Source organism: Crinia signifera, chromosome 1, assembly GCF_055691185.1.
Source record: "Crinia signifera chromosome 1, ASM5569118v1, whole genome shotgun sequence".
Lineage (NCBI taxonomy): Eukaryota > Metazoa > Chordata > Amphibia > Anura > Myobatrachidae > Crinia > Crinia signifera.
In genome coordinates this window covers 51353927-51378794 of record NC_139217.1, presented here as the reverse complement: position 1 = coordinate 51378794, position 24868 = coordinate 51353927, and the positions used below count along the sequence as shown (strand labels likewise).

At 44.6% G+C, this 24868-nt stretch overlaps 1 protein-coding gene across 1 annotated transcript; it reads left to right on the top strand.

Annotated features, from left to right (window-relative positions):
- The first annotated feature begins 1779 nt into the window (after positions 1-1779).
- NOP14 (NOP14 nucleolar protein) lies at positions 1780-24455 on the top strand. Its single transcript, XM_083151729.1, has 18 exons — positions 1780-2067; positions 5218-5352; positions 5474-5615; positions 7336-7478; positions 7757-7891; positions 9087-9209; positions 9880-10005; positions 10990-11311; positions 12210-12340; positions 12526-12611; positions 13837-13972; positions 14606-14707; positions 16963-17116; positions 22049-22208; positions 22523-22670; positions 22931-23052; positions 23635-23790; positions 23912-24455. The coding sequence occupies exons 1-18, from the start codon at positions 1891-1893 to the stop codon at positions 24012-24014; spliced, it is 2601 nt and encodes an 866-aa protein (XP_083007855.1). The 5' UTR covers positions 1780-1890; the 3' UTR covers positions 24015-24455.
- Positions 24456-24868: the final 413 nt, after the last annotated feature.

Below are 24868 nucleotides of genomic sequence, written 5' to 3'. Positions count from 1 at the left end.
GTCATGGGCATTGCGGAGTGATATATAGTATGTAATGGGCATTACGGAGTGTTATATAGTATGTCGTGGGCATTGCGGAGTGTTATATAGTATGTCGTGGGCATTACGGAGTGTTATATAGTATGTCATGGGCATTGCGGAGTGATATATAGTATGTCATGGGCATTGCGGAGTGTTATATAGTATGTCGTGGGCATTGCGGAGTGATATATAGTATGTCGTGGGCATTGCGGAGTGTTATATAGTATGTCTTGGGCATTGCGGAGTGTTATATAGTATGTCGTGGGCATCATGTGTGGGCTTATGTGTAATTGGAATTACAAAGTTCACTAATGTGCAATGGGCATTACGGTGTGTGGTATAATGTTGGTCCGTGCCCACTTTTCACTGCGCAGGAGCCTCACCTACTACAAATTGGGGGGGGGGGGGGGGGGGGCGCGAAACATGCCCTTGCTCCGGGCACCGTTGCACCTAGCTACACCACTGCTCTTATCTCAAAGAATCTCCCAACTTGCCCTCTTCGCTCTTCACAAGATCTATGTCTCTCATCCACACGCATTACGTGCTTCCATTCATGATTGCAGCTCTCTATGAGCTGCACCTTCCTCCCGCAAACAATAAGATTCTTCTCTAGTCTCCAAACCTTCAAGTGTTCCTTGAAAACTCACCTCTACAGGCAAGCATGTCAGACTCCAGAACCACCCACATAACTTTTGTAAACCTTTCCTATCCAATCACATCCATACTGTACAGTACACAGGACATGCTCACTTATTTTCTCTCTCACCTTTCCATCCTCCTGACCCCAGGCCAACATTGCTGGGTGACCATATCATTCAGCCCACCAAAAACCTTTGCAATGTGGTGGACCACTATTGCATAGCTAACACCTATCCTTGTGTATCCACGCCGATTTCCTTACATATTGTAAGCTTTGCAAGCAGGGCCCTCCTACCATTTTGAATATACCTGTATATACACAGCTGCACCTGTGTATAATGCCCACATGTATATACTGCTGCACCTGTGTATAATGCCCACATGTATCTACCGCTGCACCTGTGTATAATGCCTACATGTATATACTGCTGCACCTGTGTATAATGCCCACATGCATATACCACTGCACTTGTGTATAATGCCATACCTCCCAACTGTCACGATTTTAGAGGGACAGTCCCGATTTTCGGGTCCTGTCCCGCTGTCCCACCCGCGGCAGGCATTGTTCCGCTGCGGGGGGTGGCAGTTGGGAGACCCCCCAATCTAGTAGAATAGACGCTGTGCGCATGCGCACAGCGTCTATTCTCGTATGAAAATGAGGTCGCGGCTAATTAGCATAAGTCGCGCCCTCGTTTGCATACGCCCAGCCCCCTTTTCGGACGCTCGCGCGGGTCCCTATTTCTTCAGGTCAAAAGTTGGGAGGTATGTAATGCCCACATGTATACACTGCTGCAATTTTGTAAATTGTACCGCTATACCCGGGTAATTTTTAAATTGATAATTTTTGTATGGCCCCGAAGGATTTTATTAATATCCAAATGGCCCCTGGTAGAAAAAAGGTCCCCCATCTCTGTTCTAAAAGAACCAGAGCACTAATCAGGGCCTGCTGGGGCTTGTAGTGCCTGTGTCCCTCCAGCTTCTGTTGAAACAATTCTTAGCCGGCTCTGACAGCTACATCACAGGCTGTGCCTAGCATACTATCTGGATGGAAGTCTATGGTTTACTGTGTTGCCTTGGTGACAAAACAGCTGGCTAGCCGCTCAACCATCAAGTCCGGAAGCGGAGAGCTCGGCGGCTAGAGCGGCATGAGCTGTTGAAGTTCCGGGGTACTGGAGGACGCACGTGGGTAGCTGCAGCCTGCACCTCTGTCTCTGCCAGTAACTCGGTAACATGGGGAAGAAGAAGCCTCCGGCAGCCGCCGCCGGGCGGCTCAGCAAAGCCCGCAGCGAGGTGCGCGATAACCCGTTCGAAGTGAAGGTGAACAAGCAGAAGTTCGATGTGCTGGGCAGGAAGGTGAAGCATAACGTGGGGCTGCCGGGAGTGTCCCGCTCCAAGTCGATGAAGAAGGTAAATAGGTTTTATATCTACATGTGTTCTCTCCAGATTGTGAAGTATAAAAAACAACAACATTTTTTGAAAAAGAAAACATGAAAAACTAATGTCGACCTAATGACCATGTCGACCAAGTGACTGTTGACCTAATGCTTGTAGACCTTGTGATCTCATCTCGTAGTAACTGGTTGGACCCCCTGGGGTCATCGGAAGATCTGACAGCCTATAAGATGGGTCCTTGCTGGGTAGATTCTAGTTATTTAGGTGATATCCCAGACAGAACATTAGTTGGGTACTAGCTGTCAGACACCAGGGGCAGTGCATAAGGTGGTCCTAGCTAAGCTGATGAGATACGGGGCAGCACACGAGATGGGTCCCAGCTGGTGAGATGCGGGGCAGCGCACGAGATGGGTCCCAGCTGGTGAGATACGGGGCAGCGCACGAGATGGGTCCCAGCTGGTGAGATACGGGGCAGCGCACGAGATGGGTCCCAGCTGGTGAGATACGGGGCAGCGCACGAGATGGGTCCCAGCTGGTGAGATACGCGGCAGCGCACGAGATGGGTCCCAGCTGGTGAGATACGGGGCAGCGCACGAGATGGGTCCCAGCTGCTGAGATACGGGGCAGCGCACGAGATGGGTCCCAGCTGCTGAGATACGGGGCAGTGCGCAAGATGGTCCTAGCTAAGCTGGTGAGATGGTATCCGATCGACGGACATATGATGCCTAGATTGACCACGCTTAGTTGAACCCGTCTAGTTAGATGCCTAAACATAGTCCACCGCATCTAGATAGACAGTTACAGAAGTTAGATGTCAGCGTTAAAGCGACAGGAGCATGGTCGACATGAATTTAAAAAAAAATTTGGTGGTGAATGTCACAGGTCGACTTGGTTCATACTTTACTATCCAAGTGGCCATAGAGTGAGACTATAATAGAGTGCCGAGCGTAGCGACCCATGCGATGGGACACTGTGCACATATACAGTGTACACAGGGACCCCTCTGACATTTGGCACCAAAAAAAATGTGAAAAATCATGTCGACTATGTGACCGTCGATTGAACGCTGGCGTCTAACTTCTGTTACTGTCGTTCTAGACATGGTCAACTATGTTTGGGCGTCTAACTAGACAGGCTCGACTAAGGGTGGCTGACCATAATATTGTTGATCTAGACAGCATTGATCCGCTATATCAAAATCGGTGGTATGATACTGGGCAGCGCAGGAGATGGGTCATACCTGCTCAGATTGCAGGCAGCGCAGGAGATGGGTCATAGCTGCTCAGATTGCAGGCACCGCAGGAGATGGGTCATAGCTGCTCAGATTGCAGGCAGCGCAGGAGATGGGTCATAGCTGCTCAGATTGCAGGCAGCGCAGGAGATGGGTCATAGCTGCTCAGATTGCAGGCAGCGCAGGAGATGGGTCATAGCTGTTCAGATTGCAGGCAGCGCAGGAGATGGGTCATTGCTGCTCAGATTGCAGGCAGCGCAGGAGCGAGTTCTAGGCTGGACAGATCCAACTCTGCCCGTGAGATGGGCTGCAGATAATACAAATTTCTTAGCATAATAATCTGTACATCCTGGTGTCAGCTGCAGCATTTCTATATTTATTTATTTATTAACAGTTTCTTATATAGCGCAGCATATTCCGTTGCACTTTACAAAGGAGACAGTGATACAACAAACAGGGTATTTACAGACCGTCAAAAGGTAGGAGGGCCCTGCTTACAATCTATAGGGAAATAGGCATTGATACTGTATTCTTTATTGCATCGATTCCACCAGAATGCAAGGTTCTGTGACTGGTTCTGGGTTAAGTGTTACTTCTATTTTCAACAGAATTCTTTACTACAGCCCAGTGTCCATACCTCAGTAATAGTATAAAGGAATAGGTGACTTCAGCATAAGAGGAGTGCAAATTGGAAGCTACTGTGTATTACATTTATTTATTGTAACGCCAACCATTCAATAGGATGAGAGAATCATTTACACTGCAAAACCAGTCTGATTTTGCAGTGTAAATAATTGCCGCTTTAAAAAAAAAAAAAAAAATCTGGAGATTTCTTACCAAATCTCTCCCTTTCTGAATCTCTCTTCCTATTATATTTCATCCTGGGTGTTTTCACAGTCACACAGCAAAATAAGAGGGCCTTGTCTATAAGCTCACACTCTACAGGGAATAGGAATTTATTCCAAGGTAACTGATGCAGCCTTAGTGAAAACCTAGTCCCAGGAATATACAATACACAAGCTAGGGCCGATACACACACACACACACTGAATTTGCACTTGTACCTTGGTATTGTCAGTCTTCTTGGGAAGCTTTTACTACCATTTATGGAAACTATATGAAGTTGTGTAAGGCACCCCATTTCCCCCTCCCCCTGATTATGTGGATGGAGGAATGGATGTCTTCGGTGCTACCATTCTCTGATGCATGTCTGCTTGCTTACTATTGGAAATAGTATTAAATGACGTTGTTAAGGGCTTAGTTGTGTGTCAGCTGTGTTTGAAAAATGACAGTTAGGAACTGATTGGCTGGTGCGTTATCATCTTCCAATGTATTACTTAACCAGGTTTGCTATATCTTCCCCAATGCTCCCAAGTGCTAAAAATATTATGAGGAGATCAGAGTAGGGGTGCCCTCTCTATCAGCCTCTTACAGGTGCGGATAAGCTTGCTCTCAGTCTGAAGGCCTAAAGACCCAAAATAGGCCTTGTGCATGGAGCCTTCCTTTCTCACTCACATCCAGACCCCCAGGAACCCATTACCCGGCTTTTTCTAAAACCCCAAACGCTAATTACGTCTGTTCAGCAAAACCGACATTTCCATGGGAATGTAAAACACATAGGCCTGAAATCTGGTACAAACATATCTCCCGTTTATTGCTTTAGCAGTGCTTGTATTACAATATATATGGTATGTTCTGTATAAAACTAGCCCAATAACCAGCATGCAGTACAGTGAAAGAAATCATGCATCTAACTTTGATAGTTGACCCAATATGTGTAATAGATAAATAACTCTTCATACTGACGTTCTTGTAAACAATGGCGCATTGAGTTGTGCGGTGTGATTGCAAACGGCCGGCTAGTCTCTTATTCCCCATCCAATGCTATGTTGTACATGGACTTAATGTTGCCTTTGTTTTCCTGTGTTTATCAGCGCAAGGATACTCTTCTTAAAGAGTACCAGCAAAGGGGAAGGACCAGCGTGTTCCACGATAAGAGATTTGGAGAATATGACACCAAATTAACTCCAGAGGAGAAGATGATGAAGAGATTTGCTCTAGAGCGTCAGGTACGGCCTGGTGCAGAGTATGATGGACCATAATAGGGCAGACTAGATGGGCCAAGTGGTTCTTCTCTGCTCTAATGGTAATCAAAGCCCTTTGTTCCACTTCAATCATTTGTTTTTCTAGAGAAATGTGGATAAGAAAACTGTATATAACCTGAATGAAGAGGAGGAATTAACTCACTACGGACAGTCCCTGGCAGCACTGGAGAAGCTGAATGACGCTGTGGACAGTGACAGTGATACGGAGGAACGTGGGGCTTTGTCTGGTGAGTAGGTGATATTAGCAATTATGCAAGAAGCTGTGTGTTGGGCATTAGCTTTAGGGCACATTTAAAGTTAGGAAATCGTTATTGGGTTACTTTTTGTGAGATTCGATTTATGTATATTTTGGGGAACCTTTTGAGAGTGGTAGAAATGCTCCGTTTTAAAAAGGAAGGAAAATATACAAGATTTTATCTCCAAAAAATATTCATTTTGTGGAGGCGATCCAATTAGCAGCACTACAAAATGTAGGGATTTAGCTGCTGGATTAAGTGCCTGTAGCTACCTTGTTCTTTGGCATGGTAAGCCATAGCTCCAAGGTGAAGTACCCGGATCTGTGCAATTACTATACTCAGGAGTAAATGAATGAAGCTTAGAGAAGTGGTATTTATCCCCGTAAAAAAAGTTAGGTGATAATGCTCCAGCCAATCGGCTCTTAACTGTTGATTTACATATTGTAGCTGATTGGCTGGAGCATTATCACCTTGCACATATTGGGGCAGATGTATTAAGCCTTAACAAGAGATAAATTCAAGGGTGATAGAGAGATGAACGTCCAGCCAATCACCTGCTAACTGCCATGTTACAGGCTGTGTTTGAAAAAAAGTCAGTAAGGAGCTGATTGGCTGGATGTTTATCACCCTTGCATTTATCTCTTGTTAAGGCTTAATACATCTGCACCACTTGCACCACTGTTCTTTATGTGAATAGATACCACTTCTCCAAGCTTCTTACATTTACCCCCTCAGTAACCTCTTGATTAACCCTGGAAGCAATACTTAAAGTGGATTTCATGAGGGTGTGAGTGGAAATCCATGATAAGTGTTCCGGACTTACCGCCGGCAGTAAGTGAACAGCTCCTGGTACTTGGCACTGTAGCTAAAACCCCCCATGGCTTATTAAATAGTCTCTGGTGTGCTCATTTACAGAAGGATGTTTTGACATATAGGGCGGTTAGTGCTCATTCTAGCACCCTGCATCTTTCAAAACCCAATGCAGTTTCTCTATACTGCCTGGAGTGTCGCTGTCTGCTGTGGTGCTTCTAGTACAGTCTGGTGTGTATTTCGGTGCTGAAATAAAGACCAGACTATGCTAGAAGCACCAAAGCAGATGGCAAAAGCCCAGGCAGGAAAGCAGAACTGCATAGGTGCCAGAATGAACAGTATGCGGTTCTGGCTTTTCCGTAAAGTTTTTTTAACATCGCATTAGATGTTCGTGGTGATTATTGTACACGGAATGCAAATTCACCAGCTTTTTATTGATGCGATGCAGGGACAGGCTGATTACAGTTAGTTGGCTGCTGTTGGTTTTTGCTCACACCTCATCCTGTACATGTTTTAAAGTTATGATTGTGTAATTGCATAACGCCAAGCTGTAAGCCTGCAGCAGGGCCTTCCTGCCTCCATGCCTGTCTATCACCCAGTTTGTTCTATCACTGTCTACAATTGTAAAGTGCAATGGAATCTGCTGCGCTATATAAGAAACTGTGCATATATAAATAGCACCGACCTCTCATGCGTCGACTTTTCTACTGACCGGAAAATAAACACGTAGTAAAAAGTAGCAAATATTAATCTTGATTTTCTGCCGATACACACATCTCTTCTGATTATTTAGTTTTTTGGGGGAATTTTTGTATTAATCTCTGCCAAAAATAGCAAACAAATCCTTAAACCTTTTGCGATTAGCATATTGCATGGTTGTTAAGATTTGCTTTTCTTGCAGCCGAATTAACATCTGCACATTTCGGGGGCGGTGGGCTGCTCAGGAAGAAGGCTCCATCGGAGCTGCCAGACGAGGACCTCGAGAAGCCGAAAACACGTAAAGAGCTGATAGAGGAGCTGATTGCAAAATCCAAGCTGGAGAAGGTTTGTAGTGTTGTTGGGGAGATTTTGGGGCATGTCTCTTCTGGTCTAGTGAATGGTAAATATATGCACTTGGTTGGGGAATGGCTATAGATGTTATGGGGGCGGCTTCAGAGAAGTCAACCCATGAACACCGTGCAAGATTGGTTACTGTCTAGGGTTTCCTATTTCTGGGATAGCACCTGCTGGTGCCACCTAGTCATTACCGGTGCGGCTGTATGAGTAGAGGACACACTTTCCTCGTCATCTTATTATGTATTTTAATCTTTCGTTCTAATTAGAGGGAACGGCAGAGTCAGAGAGAAAAGACGCTGGAGTTAACAGAAAAGCTGGACAGCGACTGGAAGGCAATACAGGAGTTACTGTCTCACAAGAGGCCTAAAGCCGAGAGGAAGGTGGAGACAGAGCCGCCCAAGGTAAGAGGGGTCCTGTCTGCATGGAGCTTATTCTGCTGTTTTAGCGCTTCGCAACCTGTTATGATTTTTTTTTCCATTGTTCTTTGACAGAATATAAATAGAATACACCTACTTGATAGTCATTCTATGACCTGCTGGCATCACTTATTTCTTAATGTTACACATAGGTTTCTTATTTTGGAGCTGCTGGATTTGATCCCTCCTATAACCTGTGAATTCTGTGTTACGGCCCTTCCTCTGGGAGCAGGAGAGTACAATTAGAGTGTACCGTTCTGCGGTGGCCGATACGCTGCGTATATGCTGTTGGGAGATGTATCAAAGTAGGGAGCAATAAAGCTCCAGCTAAAGAGCGCCTTTTCACTTTACAGCAGGGTTAGGGAACCTTCAGCCCTCAAGCGGTTGTTGAACTACACATCCCAGCATGCCCTGCAACAGTTTTAGTATGGCCAAATAGCAAAACTGTAGCAGTGCATGCTGGGACGTGCAGTTCAACAACAGCTGGAGGGCTAAAGGTTCCCTGCTTTACAGGTTGTCTGTGACTGGAGTTAATTGGTTGGTATTGTATCTTTCTCCACTTTATCTCTCTCCAAGCATTGATGCATCTCCCCCACAAATACACATTTTTTTTGAGTATTCAGTCTAAGCTCTTGTGTCTGTTACATGGACCGGAATACCTGAGCCCACTTCAGGTACTCACTCCCACATCATCACCGGTGGCCGCTGATCGGGGTGGACAGCTTTCTATAGCGTCCTGCTTATTGAAAGCCGTTCTCCCCCTGTGAAAATCGCTGGCCAGGGGTGAAATCGCTCAGTGTGTATGGACCTTTAGTCTCCAGAACAGTGATTGGGGAAGTGCACAGCTCCCTCTAGTGGTGCATTATGTGTACTACTAAGAATTCAGAAATCTTAGCCAGCACAGCATCCAGTGTAAACAAACTAGAAGTCTCCATTATATTGTGTAACTTCATAAAAAAGTTTTATAAATACACAGACAAGTAAATGGATCCTGATGGGAACATAAGCTGATATTGCTTCTCTTAAATGTCTCTTATTAAATACATCAACTCCAAATTATCGCAATGCAGTATACTGAGCCCAGTTCTACCATGTGCAAATCATTAAGCAGTCTCTCTTCATAGCTCTATGCCTTATGTATGTTTTATATATTGCTTTTTTTTTTGTTCTTGCTTACTAGCCCAATGACTACGACAAGATAGTCCGTGAGCTTGGTTTTGAGATGAAGGCTCAGCCCTCGGACCGTATGAAATCTGAAGAAGAGGTTGCAAAGGAAGAACAGGAGCGGCTACAGAAACAAGAGGTACCACTCCCGAAAAGCGTTGGATCCTTGTTACGATGAGACAACTCAGGTGTGAGGGATGCATGTGAGGGCATTTGGAGTATCACTTATGACAGGGGTGGCCAAACCTGTCCTCAAAATCTACTATAACAGTCCATGGTTTCTCAGGCAACCTGTGGATCTATAGTAGGAATGACTGCAGCAGGTTTGATAATGTGACAGTAATGACTACAGCTGTGCACCAGCTAGGGAGTCTGGGAAATGTGACAGTTAGTAATGACTATAGCTGTGGACCAGCTAGGGAGTCTGGGAAATGTGACAGTTAGTAATGACTATAGCTGTGGACCAGCTCGGGGATTTGGGTCACGTGACAGTTAGTAATGATTACAGCTAGGTTATTTTTTAAAACGTGGACTGTTGGTAGATCTCAAGGACCAGTTCGCCCTGGGGCAGTGACCTGTCCACTTCTGTAATGTTAGTAAGGGCAGGTCGGTTTGTAGTGTAATGGAGGCAGGGGGCACCCACCGACTTAATGTGTGTGTGTATAAAGAAGGGTTTCCCAACATAAGAACTATCCCATCCTTCATATATTTGCCCGTATAGGAGTTGTTCTGTTAGATTGACCAGTCTGTTTGTGCAAAGAGTCTGAGTGTTTCGTGGCAGCTGCCTTATATCAGTGATGTTATTTCAGGCTGATCGGCTCCGGCGCATGCGAGGGGAGGTCAAGACTAAGAAGAAGCCCAAACACATCTCTGCGGATGATTTAATGGATGGATTCGTACTGGACAAAGACGATCGCCTGATGCTGTCCTATAAGGTAGTATATGTATATAGTGCTAAAGATACTTACTGAAATGTTGACTTGATTAACCCTTTCAGGTCCCAACGTCTAGTCAGGCTCAACAGTCCTTGCGCTAGTAGTAGTTTCAGTGGCGAGCCACTTTAAAATAAGAACATTAACATCGTTCAACATTCAATGTAGACCATTTTTTGAATAGTAAAAAAATTACATTTAATTTAAACCAGACTGTTTGAACTGCAAAAAAAAAACAAAAGTCAAAATATACTTAATGGGGTGACATAGTGATAATAGGTTTCTCTGTATTTGTAACAAGTGTACAAAATAGCGGACTTAACAAGAGGGGGAAACAGGTTATTCCAGGACCAGCGGAGGGTCATTAAGTAACATCTGTTCTCCGTACCAGCGGGTACTACGGAAACATTGGTGGAGTGTTTGTTCGGTCGACATGGGTAAGGTTTCCATATAACTGTTCCAGGTAGCAAAGAACATTTTGGTACGTGAGTTCTTTTGGAGGGAGGCCTCTAACCAGTCCATGTGAAAAATAAAAAAAAGTTTAAATATTTGATTTTTTTACTACCTTCAAATTGATGGCTTCGTTCCTATCTGCTCCTACCTCCAATATCTGGGGCAGATGTATCAAGCTTCAAAAAGTGATACAGTGGAGAGTGCTAAATAACCAGCCAATCAGCACCTACCTGTCATTTTTTCAAACCCAGCTGGCAACATGACAGTTTGGAGCTGGTTGTTTCTCATTCTCTGTTGTATCACTTTTGAAGCTTGATACATTGATACTCACCAAACAGCTCCCTCTCTCCATATCCAGCAAGTGTGAAACAGATCATTTTGCTTTCACTTTCTGTTAAGGAGTAATTTGATCCGTTGAGCGGCCTCTAGTGGTCACTGACGGTACTTCACCTCAGAGGTGAAGAGTATTTTGCTTTTTATATATATCTCCTGTAAAAGGACCAATGTTGCAGTGAATCTTGTTTACACCAACAGGACGGGAAGATGAACCTTCCAGAGTCAGAAGACAAAGGGGAAGCGGAAGTTGGTGATGAGGATGTAGAGGAGGAGGATGAAGCTGGCGATGAAGGCACTGGTGCCGTGGATGATGACAGTGATGCCGGAGAAGAGGATGACGGCAGTGACGAGGAAGGCTCAGAAGAAAGTAACGCATCCGATAATTACTCTGACCTGGAATCTAATGCAGGTAGCGAGGAAGGGGATGAAGAGGTTCAAGTAAAATCCCAAAAGAAGAAAGACCATGACAGACAGAAGGAAGCCAAGGCGGCTAGTTCCCAGCTTCCTTTTACGTTTGATGGTGAGTTCCTAATACATTATATACAGCTGCATTAGAGGAACTGGCTTGCCAGTCTACAGCTCTACTGTAGGGAAACAGATATTCTACAGCCCTCCTGTGTTCCATTTTTGTAATCAATTGTTGGTGAGCTCCAGCATTTTTTCCTGGCATAATAGAGTCCATCCACCCAGATGACGGCGAATAAGCCTCAGCAGCCTAATATATTTGGTTACATTGCCTCATGCACCACAGCAGTAATTGTGTAAAATGTTGACTGACATGATGAAACCAGATTTATGTGACAAGCCGCCCCTAGGGGCACAATCATTTAGGACGCCCTTCATCCGGAGAAGGGTAGAGGGAGCTAGGGAGGGAGCAAAGGGGAGAGGCAGCTGGGAAGCGAAGGAGAGAGGGAGCGATCTGAGGGGTGTGGATCGTTTGGTCTACAACAACTAGGTCAGCATGGGTCTAGGTCGACATGAGCTAGGTTGACAGTCAAAAGGTCGACATGGGGTTTTTCACTGTTTTTTGACCCGAATGTCGACATGGACACAGTTTGAAGTACACGTGTTGCTCGCGATACTTCGGGCACGGTGCCACACTACGCTCGGCACACTATTTTATTCTCCCACCATGCCCTAGTGTATGGTAGGGCATGAAATACCGCCTGTCGGCACATGTTGGCTCAAAAAACAGTGAAAAAACCCATGTCAACCTAATGTTTGTGTCGACCCAATGCTTGTGTTGACCTAGACCCGTGTCGGCCTTGCTGCATGCTGACCTAGTGGTGTCGACCCAATGCTTGTCGACCTAGTTGTTGTAGACCTAATGACCGTTTCCCTGTGTTGTCCTCGCCATTTCTGTGTGTGCAGTTATTGGTCCCATCCTTCAGTCTGTACGTTGTATGTTTTGCTCTCAGCCCCGGAGTCGTATGAGAGTTTTCGGGGTCTGCTGAGCGGGAAGGCGGCTGAGGAGCAGCTTGTTGTTCTGGAGCGGATTCAGAAGTGTAACCACCCAAGTCTGGCTGAGGGGAACAAGACCAAACTACAGGTGAAATTCACTAATCTATGCGAAATGTTGTGGTCCAGAGAATTATATAGTATACAAGGGTCATTCCTCTGGCTAGCTTTAAAACATTTGCAAACACCGTTTATATTGTCAGATATTTATGTTTTATTGGCGCTCTGTAATCCGGCTGTAATCTAGAACTTTTTATGATTTGGATCGTTTTGCAGAAACTGTTTGGTTTTCTTCTGGATTATATCATGGACTTGGCTGGGCACGAAACCCCTGATCTGCAAACCGTTGACAAGTTGATCATGTAAGTAATGTTGGCTGATTCGATGAGAGAGGTCTCAGCCAATCAATGGCTTTCTAGTCATCTGTATGGGCATTTATTTTTTCTTCAAGTTCTCTGCTCCCCGGCAGCCAGCGTCTTCTACTGCCCGGCGCCCTGCTCCTGCTGGCACTTATGAGCGCAACAGCTTCCACGCCTGCCCAGCTCCCTACCCAGCCTCCCTCTGCCTGTCTCTCTATTATCCGGCATCCCCCGCCTGCTGCCGTCCCCCGCACGGCTCCGGGGCTGGGCTGCACATAAGATTTAGCAAATTTTATGTGCAGCCTGTCCAACCTCCCGACTCCGACCCGATGCGCATGGGACCGTGCATCGGGTTGGTCGGGATGTCTACAAGTGCGATTTGGGCCGATTCATCCGAATCTGGTGAAATCGTGCCCAAATCGCATAGTGTATGGGGGCCTTAGGTGTTTCTTCTGTAAATCAACCCACTAATGAAAAAGCAATTATTAAAATGTAACTTTTATTAATTTATTGTTAAAAAGAGTGCTAAAAATGAGTGTACTTTAGCACTCTTTTTAACAATAAATTAATAAAAGTTACATTTTAGTAATTGCTTTTTTACTAGTGGGTTGATTTACCAGGCCAGGAAATCCTGCAGTAGGGATCTTTTCCGCCTCCCTGGGCCAGTACGCTGAGATCTGGGGAATTTTATAGTGTTTATTCTCCCAGGATCTGCTGTGATCCACCCAGGCATTCATTCCCCAGTTGTGTCTGCCCAAGCGGTTGGTTTTTGATTCATTTTTAATGTCGTTCATGTTGCAAGAACACTAACTACACATTCCTTTTACTGTGTGGGCATTCCCAGTCTCAGGATTTGGATATTGGAACGACACTGTATGGGTCCACATATACAACGTCAGCATTGACAAAAGCTTGACACAAGCAAAAGGATGACACGTTGTTTTTCTTTTCACTTTTTTTTGCTTTCACATCTATGTGGACTCTGCTTGGGAACAGTGAAGTGTATCGAGCGCAGTAATAGTGGAGCGTGCCGTGCGAGGGTATACTCATGTCAACCTTGTGCGTGTCAACTTCTTGGTGTTGACCATAATGCATGAATGGATGCGATTTCATCCCGATGCCCTGGCAGGCAGAGAAATCTGAAAACAAACTGAATTTTCTTCATTTTATTATTAATATTATTATTATTATTATACCTTCATTTTTATTTCTTTGTCTCTTACATCAGCCCCCTGTACAACTTATGTCAGATGTTTCCGGAAGCTGCGGCTGGATGTGTGCGTGATGCTTTACAGGATATTGCACGTACCTTGGATGAGATGATTGAATCCAAAGGCCGAGCCTCCTATCCAGCATTACATGTGGTGTGTTTATTTTAAACACTCTTGGTGTCATAGTTTTCAGTAGTTTTACCTCAGATTAGAGAACACTTTAGTTAAGTGCCCCAGTGTATTGCTATGGAGGAGGCCATTTTTGTGGAACAGTATCCATGACCATTGTCACGCAGTCTAGTGGCTGACAAGATGCTGCCTGTACTTTCTCTTGGTTCCCCTTTGAGGTTTGACATATAGCTTGTGAATCTGTACAGCCAGACTAGTGCTCCTACACCAGTGTTTTTCAACCACTGTGCCGTGGAACACTAGTGTGCCTTGAGCTGTTCTCAAGTGTGCCTCCAGATCTAGAGATGCCCAAACCAGTTTACAGCCACCACCAGTTCAACTGTTATTTACTGGTCTCTTCTTTTCATGTAAAAGGCCAATGTATTTTATTTGTGTTACCTGTGGGGACCAATGTGATTGTTTTTTATATGGGGGCCAATAGGTTTGTGTTTTTTCCTGTGGGGGACAATGTGTTTTGCCCTGTGGGGATCTCATGGTGTGCCTTGGCAAGTTTAAAATCTTATGTAGTGTGCCGCAAGGTGAAAAGGTTGAAAATCACTGTCCTACACGGTTTGAATGGCAATAATGGTAATTCTTAGTTGTCTTGTCTTGATTCAGCTCCTGTACCTAAAGATTACAGCCATTTTATTCCCCACTTCTGATTTCTGGCACCCTGTGGTCACCCCAGCCATGACTGTAATGAGCCAGTTACTGACGAAGGTAGGAGACCCTTTTTTTTTCCACATCTGCAGTTGTGTGCTGCTGTTCTGTCCTCCTCGTTGTATTGTTGCATAGAAATAGAAAATGTTTTCTTTAGACAATTGGGGATACTAGAGACCATGGAAAAGTGAATAAATGAGAAGTGGAGCTGCAGGAATACTGGGCACCAAAGTGTTAACTTATTTTTAGGTTCAGCGCAGGCTTCTCCTCCCCTATACACCTCGCAGCCAGCCCATGGAAGGACAGTTTTTCATATGAGCACATGTTATGAGGCATCCAGGGTCTATTTCAGGTTTCTGACTCTCTACAACACATTCTAGAGCAGTGATGGCTAACCTTGACACTCCAGCTGTTGTTCAACTACACATCCCAGCATGCCCTGCATCAGTTTTAGCATGGGCAAATAGTAAAACTGATGCAGGGCATGCTGGGATGTGTAGTTCAACAACAGCTGGAGTGCCAAGGTTAGCCATCGTTGTTCTAGGGCCTTCAGCTAAGCGCACTCCCTCCTGTTGAGAGTTCCACACCTCTCCATTTATGCCACGATTTTCAGTCCGATAACCCCTCGGATGTAGACGATGAGTTGTCAAAAACATCGGATCTTCCTTGGCTCAGGAAGTATTCTTGGCCCAGGTCGATGTTGATGGATTAGTAAAAGTGGTCCTCTGCATTACTTCTCAATGAATCTGATGTCTGGCCATCCTCTGAGATGACCGTCCTTCAAAAGTAAACGTTGTTGGTTTCCTCCGTGTACTTTTTTTCATGGAGGTTGTTCTTGAGACCGAGCTGGAAAAATTTCCCACCACAGTGCTTCTAAGACTGGCTGCCTTCCTTTGGCAGCTCCCAATATCAAAGCTTTAGCTCCTTTCGACCACGGAGTAAAGTGAGAGGTAAGCCTTCTTCCAGATCTCAGAGCTCTTCATCTAAAAGTAAAGAGGATGACCTGCTTCGTCAGGTCACCGACCGCTCCCAAACCAGCAACAAACCTGCTGCATGACCTGGGACCTTCCAGGGTTGGTGCCGACAACTTCTGATAATTGGGTTAGGGGGCATTGTGTCCTGGGGTTCCTTAACTGGCTTGGAATGCCCTCCAGTTTAATTAGTTTCAACCAGCTTACAAGTCAATGTCTGTAAAACAACTGCTCCCATGGCTTTCTTGACAAGACTTCTGGCCTCCCAATGTGATGGTTTCGGTTCCCTTTACTATAAGGAGGAACAGGGATTTATTTCAACATGTTTCTTGTTGAAAAACTGGATGATTCCTTCCATCCTCATCCTGAAAGCTATCAACTTAGGGTTCCCAGGTTTAATTTAGGGTTCCCAGTAGGGAGGCCAATCCCGGGCCATTTTTTCAATCCCGGGATTCGGGATTGAAAATCTGTCAATCCCGGGATTGGCCTCCTGATATGCCCAATGATGAATATATTACCTACAATGGAGGAGGAGGAGCTGTGTGGCGGTGGAGGAGGCGGGTAAGACGCGGCGGCATGGGAGGCAGTGTGTGGTTGCGCAGCGTGATGTGATCACTCACATCACGCTGCGCAGCCACACAATCTTGTTGCCAGGCAGCGCAGTGTGATGTTAGAGGTCACGCTGCGCGACTACATAGTGTTCCCACGCTGTTGCGTCTGCCTGTACTCAGTTACCCGCCTCCTCCCCTGCCCCTTTAGTGCTACACTGGAGAAAGGGATCAAATGCGCATGCGCATTTTGATCCCGTAATCCCGGGATTGGGATCAAATCCCGGTCAAAAAATGCCCTAAATCCCGGGATCCCGATCCTGGGATTGGCATCCCTAGTTCCCTGGTTTAGTATGGAATCGCTTGCTTCCTCATTCAGACTGTGAAGCCATGCAATTTTACGGCCTCTTTGGACATCCAGGATGCCTACTCGTCATGGCTTGATTTGAATTTTGTGATACCTAGGTGGCCTCCTGCTGGCACACTTACTGGAGAGTTTACTGGAAATCTGAAGAGATTTGTAGATTCAGATATGCCTGGGTAGTGGATGGGCACCTTTTATCAGGAATCATCTGTGTCTCAACATGGACTTAAGAGAGGAATAGTCTGTAGTGATTAGTTCTTTTGTACCCAGGACTCATGCATGTCCACTAAACTCATGGTCTCCAGTGTCCCCCATGGACTCAGAAAAGAGAGTTTTACAGGTAAAACAAAAATCTCCTTATTTCTATAGGTCCATACACTCTAATGCCTGGCCCCTGCATTTCTGTGCATTAATGAGGCTTTGCTGTTTCAGTGTCCTGTGTCCTCGCTAGAAGATGTCGCTGCTGGACTGTTTATCTGCTGCTTGTTCCTGGAGTACGTGTCTCTGTCTCAGAGGTTTATACCTGAGCTGATAAACTTCCTCCTGGGAATCCTCCACTTGGCAACCCCGCACCAGGCCTCCGTAGGTACGTACACTCACGTATTCACATTTGCAAGCTAATTGTGTATTGCAAATGTTCACCGACCTGTGAATGTTGTGTGTTGGGCACATATAAGTAGCCTTGTTTCATGTATGGAATAGGACTGACCCACACGGGGCGGAACTGGGGGGTGCTCACCACGAGTGGGTTTTCCTGCAGCTGCTAATGAACGGAATAGTAAGTCCCGTGAAAAGACAATAAATGAAAAAACCTGAAGCAGCGCACACATTTTGAAAAACCAATGTAAATAGAATGAATAAAAGATTGGATAATCTTTACAAATATTTTAATATAGCATGTAAAAATGATACAACGATAAAACTGAATAATGCATGCAGTTAAAAGAAATAATGGGCACTTCAAAAGAATTTCATTGCTGCCGGAGAGTCTGTTCCTATGTACCCCAAATGGATAGGCAAAAACTGTTGCAGGGTATGCTGGGATGTGCAGTTCAGCAACAGCTGGAGTGCCAAGGTTCTCCGTCTCTGGGAAAAAAATATTTATCCATAATAACCATACTCACACTGTGCACTTGGTGGGAATGCCAGTGTAGCCCCGTGCTGTGTGTGTGTGTGTGTGTGTGTGTGTGTGTGTATGGCCAGTTTGCTTCTAGACCAGGGATGGCCATACCTGTCCTCAAGATCTAGCAACAGTATATGTATCTCAAGGTGCCCATACATCGCACCGTACAAAAAGTATGTGCTGCACATACTTTTTGTAGTGCCCTCAGATCGCGTTGCATGCAAAATGCGATCCAGCCCATAACGGGTGCGATCATCGCACCGTGTATGCGCACCTTCAGGCAATCTGTGGATTTATAATAGGAATGAATGCAGCAGGTTTGAAAATGTGACAGTTAGTAATGACTACAGCTGTGCACCAGCTAGGTGATTTGGGTCATGTGACAGTTAGTAATGACTACAGCTGTGCACTAGTTAGGGGATTTGGGTCATGTGACAGTTAGTAATGACTACAGCTGTGCACCAGCTAGGTGATTTGGGTCATGTGACAGGAATGACTACAGCTGTGCACCAGCTAGGTGATTTGGGTAATGTGACAGTTAGTAATGACTACAGCTGTGCACCAGTTACGGGATTTGGGTCATGTGCAATGTTCCCTCTAATTTTACGAAGGCTGTGTGCGGCAAAAGATTTTGGTTGTGCAACTTTGGAAGGAAATAAAAAAAATTGTGCGTCACTTAAACGTACAGTAACTGGAAAATGACGTTCAAAATTTGTGTTAACTTTACTTCAATATTATATTAAACATTTAAACATTCAAAACACTGCACACAATGTAGTTAATGGGTGAAACACACATTAATTGAGTCCACAACTGCAAAAAGGGACCACTGCTGCTTTGTGCGCTCTGTTGTAATCTCTGTGCGCACACTCGTCGAGTTGTGTGCGCACATCTTAGAGGGAACACTGGTCATGTGACAGTAATGACTACAGCTGTGCACCAGCTAGGTGATTTGGGCCATGTGACCGTAATGACTACAGCTGTGCACCAGTTACGGGATTTGGGTCATGTGACAGTTAGTAATGACTACAGCTGTTCACCAGCTAGGTGATTTGGGTCATGTGACCGTAATGACTACAGCTGTGCACCAGTGAGGGGATTTGGGTCATGTGACAGTAATGACTACAGCTGTGCACCAAGCTAGGGGATTTAGGTCATGTGACAGTAATGACTACAGCTGTGCACCAGTTAGGGGATTTGGGTCATGTGACAGTAATGACTACAGCTGTGCACCAGCTAGGGGATTTGGGTCATGTGACAGTTGGTAATGACTACAGCTGTGCACCAGTTAAGGGACATACTACTCCTGGCTGCTTAATCTGGCAATTCAACCATAACATCAGCATTTTACATCTGCAAACAACTTTTACTATCACTGTTAAAGCTTGTACTTGCACTGTCTGTTTTGAAAATGCACAGCTGTACCTCTAATGACCTCACCTCTCCTGCTCTTCCATTGATAGTAGGTGTCCTCTTTCTCTATACATCCTCTCTGGGCGAGCTTATGTGCTCACTCGACTTCCACTATCACATCTATGCTGATAACACTGAAATCTACCTCTCCTCTACTGATCTCTCTCCCTCTATCCTCACTCATATCTCCAACTGTCTCTCTGCTGTCTACTCTTGGATGACCCAGCGCTTTTTTAGACATAAAATATCAAAGACTAAGCTGTCATCTTCCCACCCTCCTGCATAAAACCTGACCATCACTTATCCTTACCTACTGTTTATGCCCACTTCTCCCCCTTCTGTGTCACCCCCGTCTGTCTAACCCTCCCCTTTAGAATGTAAGCTCTCACGAGCAGGGCCCTCTCTCCTCATGTGCCTTTCTTAGAATATATAAACCTCTGCCACCCCAATGATTGCTTCAGTGTCCTGTCCCCTGATGCAACTATCCATATTAACCATGTACTTGTCCTAAACTGTCTTGTACTGTAATTTATGTGTTTTTGATTATAACTATGCTCTGTGAAGCGCTGCGGAATTTGTGTGCGCTATATAAGAAACTGTTAATAAATAAATGTGACAGTAATGACTACAGCTGTGCAACAGCCAGGGGTTTTGGAAAACATGGGCTGTTGGTAGATCTCGAAGTCCGGTTTGGCCAGCCCTGCTCTAGCACATATTGTATGAGACTCTTCTTTTGCTGCAATAACCACATGCACCGCAGTAACAATGATGGTCCTGAATTTACCATATTCTGATTACATTCTTGTTGGTTTTAGATGATGTCAGAGTGTATTCTAGCCTATAAACATTTATATTTGTCAGGCACTTATCTTGTTCTCAATCGCCCTGGACCCAGCAACCAGCTGCATGATGTTCTTAGACATTTTGGTTGTTTTGTGCCTGTTTATATAAAGCTCATTACTCCTAGCCATTAGCTGCATTATGTTATTTACATTCATGTCACTACTTGGAACAATAAACACCGTTCCCTTTTCATTGACTCCATGCCCTGTGCTCGTTATAAACAATACTTCGTCCATCTGGCTGACTCCGCTGGAAACGCTTTTTTACAGTAATTCAATTATTTTTTGTCTCAAATAAGGAAATAAACTTCTCATTTGTCATAGCTGACCCTCTGCCATGCTGCACCGACATACAAATAGTCTATGCTTAGCAAGTGGCTGATTTAGTAAGAAATACATTTTAAGAAAAATGTTGTATAGTGGACAGGCTCCTACATCATGGCCGCCGGCTCTCCGCTATACTAGGAGCCTGCTGCATCAGCCAATAAGGTCATTTCCAAGTGTCGCATTGTGATTGACTGCCAGCTCATGGGGGTAACTGTTTATTAGTGTGAGTCATTTCCTGGCTAGAGTGTGACGTTTGTTCCCACTCAATAGAGACTGCCTTGTAATTATAGCGTAGATTAACTTCTAGAGTACTGTATACATACAGCATTATTTTATTTTAGCGCTAACAGGAAACTTCTTAAAGTCCAAATGTTGACATGTTAGACAGAATGTCGACATGCACAACTGACAGTGATGACATTGGGGTTCGGTTAAGGTTACATGAGAGTACTTCACTTAATCCCTCTCCAATGCTTTTGTGTCCTATCAGCTCATGGAAATGTCACTGGTCCTGTCTGGCTTGTGTATTTTTATACGCATTTTTAGACGTCTTATCAGGCGTCATTGTCAAAGATTGTAGAACAGATTCGGCAATTATTTGTATATTTAATGACTTTAGTGGAAACCTCCTAATGCATGAACCTCGAATTCTTATTTTCTTTTTTTTCTCCGTTTCAAAATGTTAATTTTCAGTTGTTGTTTACATAGATCGTTGTTAGTGTTACCAGGCAACCACACCGGTTCCTGATATATGGGATACTAAACAACAATTGGTAAATTTCCTTGAATAGAACTAACTGTAAAATCTGGAAGAGCTAAGGTTCTTACCAATCTTTCATAATTTATGTAATTATTCTGCTAGTCACGTAGGGGTCTCTGTAATATGCCGGGGAGAGTGATCAAGTACAAGCCAATCTGCTCCTAAATGCCATGTTACAGGCTGTGTTTGAAAACTTGTAGCTATGAGCTGATTGGCTGGTACTTGGAGGTATAGTCTAGTAAAGAGAGAAGTGAGCCAGTGGCCATGCTGCCCATGGTAACCAATCCGCATTGCTGCAACCGTTTATCAAGTGCATTCTGTCAAAGTTATATGTAGCAGCTTATTGGTTGTCAACTTCTCCACTCTTTTTTCTGCTTCCTGAATAGACCCCTTTATTTCTCACTACTCTTTCTGTAAAACTTAGTAAATCTGCCCCTTAATCTTTGCCAGAAGTTACTGATTTTATATATATATATATATTGGGCCATTTAGACTTGGATCATCCATTTCAAGAAAATGTCTACCTCTATATTTGTGAAACATGTTTTCTGAAACAATGTGTAAATGGCGAGACTGGCAGAAGGAGTATAAAATAGCAAACTCTATGTAGGAAGCCTGCAGAATAGGTTGGGTCTAAATTGTAGGGGACTAAAGGACCTCCCGACGTCACAGGGGAGGAGATGGGGTGGAGAGAGAGGAGGAGCAAGGTCGGTGGCTCGCTCCGCTCGCCACCTGGTTTCTAAAGGCAACCAGTGGTGGCGTGGATAGTGAAGGAGCAAGCCCCCCGGCCTTGCTCCTCCCCCTGGGGTGGAAGGTCCTTTAGCCCACTACAATTTAGCATCTACCCTGTAGAAAATGGTAGAGAGGTAACTGTGCAGACAACAAAACAACGGTTCCCGCAGCAGCCAACACCATTCACCTTTATTATTAATGATTGATAAAATATCTGCTGGTTATTCGTTACAGAACCGGTCACCAGTTTTCAAACATTTTCCCCAGTACGCACCGGTTCAAGTTGAGCGGCTAAGCCTCACATCAGATTTATCTCGACAGGTTACGTTCTTGTTCCTCCATTTAAACTTCACGGGAAGTCCTCCGAGCTCCTTCTGCTGGAGAATACAGCGGATATAGAGTCCTGGGTTAAGGCCAGCCTGCCGCTGACTGCTATCAATGGCCTGAGCACCAAGAGCGAAGCTGAGATCAGCCATTTTAAGTGAGTATCTCCCCTATTTGTTCAGTTTATGCTGGAAGAACAGACAAATCCTGGCCCGTGTTGCTGTGTTCTCCCAGTATGAAGAATCCCAAAATACTGGTCCTTCAAATAAGTAATGTCCATGAACTGTGCAATGATTCTTTTCCACCCCGGTTCTTTTTCCCGGTGAACCCTTCCTTGCTTCTACCAGGCATTGTCAAGAGCTTGTCCAGTGTTCTGGCTACTTTGTAAGATTTCCATGTTATGTGGCTGGTTTTAGCTCATAGCTTATATGTTTGTATTGTATTGATCCGTGGGACATTGGTCACCTACAGGCTGACGTGCGTGGCGGTGAGTTTGGACCTGGTAAAGAGAAGTTTGGACATGTATAAATCTATGCCGGCTTTCCAGGAGACTTTTAATCCCATCGGGAAGCTTATCCGTGAGCACCTACCGCGAAGCACCTATCCTCGGGGAATCCAGGTAATGAGCCGTTCCTACTTCAGCCGGAACTTACAGTACGCAATGTTTCACAATGCTCAGTAGGACTTTAGTAACTCTGTGGCCTGATTACAGATGCTGCAGCATCCCACGTTTGTGTTCTCTACTATAATGGCATATGCCACTGTCCTTGTCTTCAATATCTGGTTAACATATACTGTTATCTGCAATGTAGCTATTCCTACAACTAATAATACCGTGTACACATTGTATTGAGCAGACAGTTTCATCTACCATTTCAGGATTTATGTGACAGTATACTGGACGGTATTGAGAAACACAGCAAGAAGCTCTACAAGCCTCTTGTGTTTGAGAAACAGATGCCAGCTGCAATGAAAATGTTCACCCCCAAAGTTATGCCCGTGTGAGTATGTTACGCCCATTAAGGATCGCTCTTTTACCTTTCGTTTAATTCTAATCTTTACTTGCTGTTCACTTCATTCTATAAACTTTGAGTATTTGTGTGGGTTTTTTTTGTCAAAGATAAGATCTTTGGTAAGAGATAAAGTGGAGAGAGAGTGAAAGTACCAGGTTGGTATCTCTCTCCACCTTATCACTCTCCAAAGCTTGGTAAATAGACTCCAAATGGAATAGGCTTGGATTTCATGGTCATAGTGCGATTTCAATGTTATTGTCGCTAAATTTTAAAAGACAAACACAACCAGGTTTGCCTTAATGGCCGATGCTGCTTATAAGTGTATTGGCAAAATGATTGGAATCGCGCCTTTCCCAGCAACTCGGAGCCTATTACATTTTGGGACTTAGTCGGCATTCCCTCCCAATACACTAATAAAGAACAGGACATTAAAGGAGCCCAAAACACTGTACTATAAAATACAAGTAACATTCATTTTGATTAGTTTCCCTTCCAATGAGCTACCGCATAGACATGGTATTGCCACACTGCCCGCACGGTTTCTCACCCCTCTTTCCCCCCCGGTGGCAGGCTGGAGTTTGGCAAGAAGCAGGGCTGTAATAGAGTGGAGCGTGAGCGGAAGAAACTAATTCACAAACACAAGCGGGAATTTAAAGGGGCTGTTCGGGAAATCCGCAAAGACAACCAGTTCCTGGCAAGAGTGAAACTGTCCGAGAACATGGAGAGGTGAGTGCTACCTGGCTGTTGGCCGCAATGTTTGTCTACTGTACATTATACCCCATCGTGCTTTAGCCGGGCATCTTTTCTTTATGCCTTGTAAAATGGACTTCTGCATTCTAATCCCCAGGGACACTGAGAGGAAGAGGAAGGTGAAAGAACTGTTCAATAGTCTGTCAGCACAGGAGGGTGAATGGAAGGCGCTGAAGAGGAAGAAAATGAAGGGGAAGTAGTGGGGACGGTACATTATGGAGAAGACCACCTGTGTGTTACCGGCCTATGCCAGAATGGCGCATCTGCTGTCTGCCCATTCTGTGGGCAGCATTGGATATTCTTTCCATTTTATGGGAACAGTTATTAAAATGGTTTTAATATATTCAAAGCCTGCTCATGTGTTGTATAATGGAACAATGCAGCTCGGGAAACAGCCAGCGATCTTTCTTCGGAGAATGGACTTTATATAATAGCTGGTTTATGAGTGGTGCGTAACACAGGCAAAATACAATGTTTCCACTTTTTTGAGGAACTTATTAAAATGACTGATTTGTCTTGTGAAGAATGCTGGCGCTGTTTATAAATGTGTTTTCTGGAATGTAATGTTAGCATTTAGCAATTCTTATATGCAACATAATCTGTGTACTGTATGGTATTAATATTTATTATGAATAACAAGATCATTCGAATGTCCACAGCAACAGAACATTTGAGACAATGGGGTGCAATGTCCTGTTTGGTTGTGTGACTGAGGGGGTGGAGACTCATTTAAGGTGTTTCCTAGAGAGGAACAAAACAGATTCTGGATATCATTTTGTACATTCTATAAAATATAGACGGGATAGGAGTTGATTCCTGTGATCAACATGTCTTCAGAAGGTTTAATACGCATCACCCTGAGTGAAAGACATGTGGCTGCGGCAGAGCCTTGATGATTGATGTTGCTGAATGAGTTACATTCTGGTACGAGCAGGGTCCCCCAGCAGCACAGCATTGTCTCATGATATCAGATGATTGGGGTGTGAAACACAGCTCTCTATCATGCATCTGAACTTAAATGTTATAATAGGAGTTAAAAAAAGAATTTTAAGAT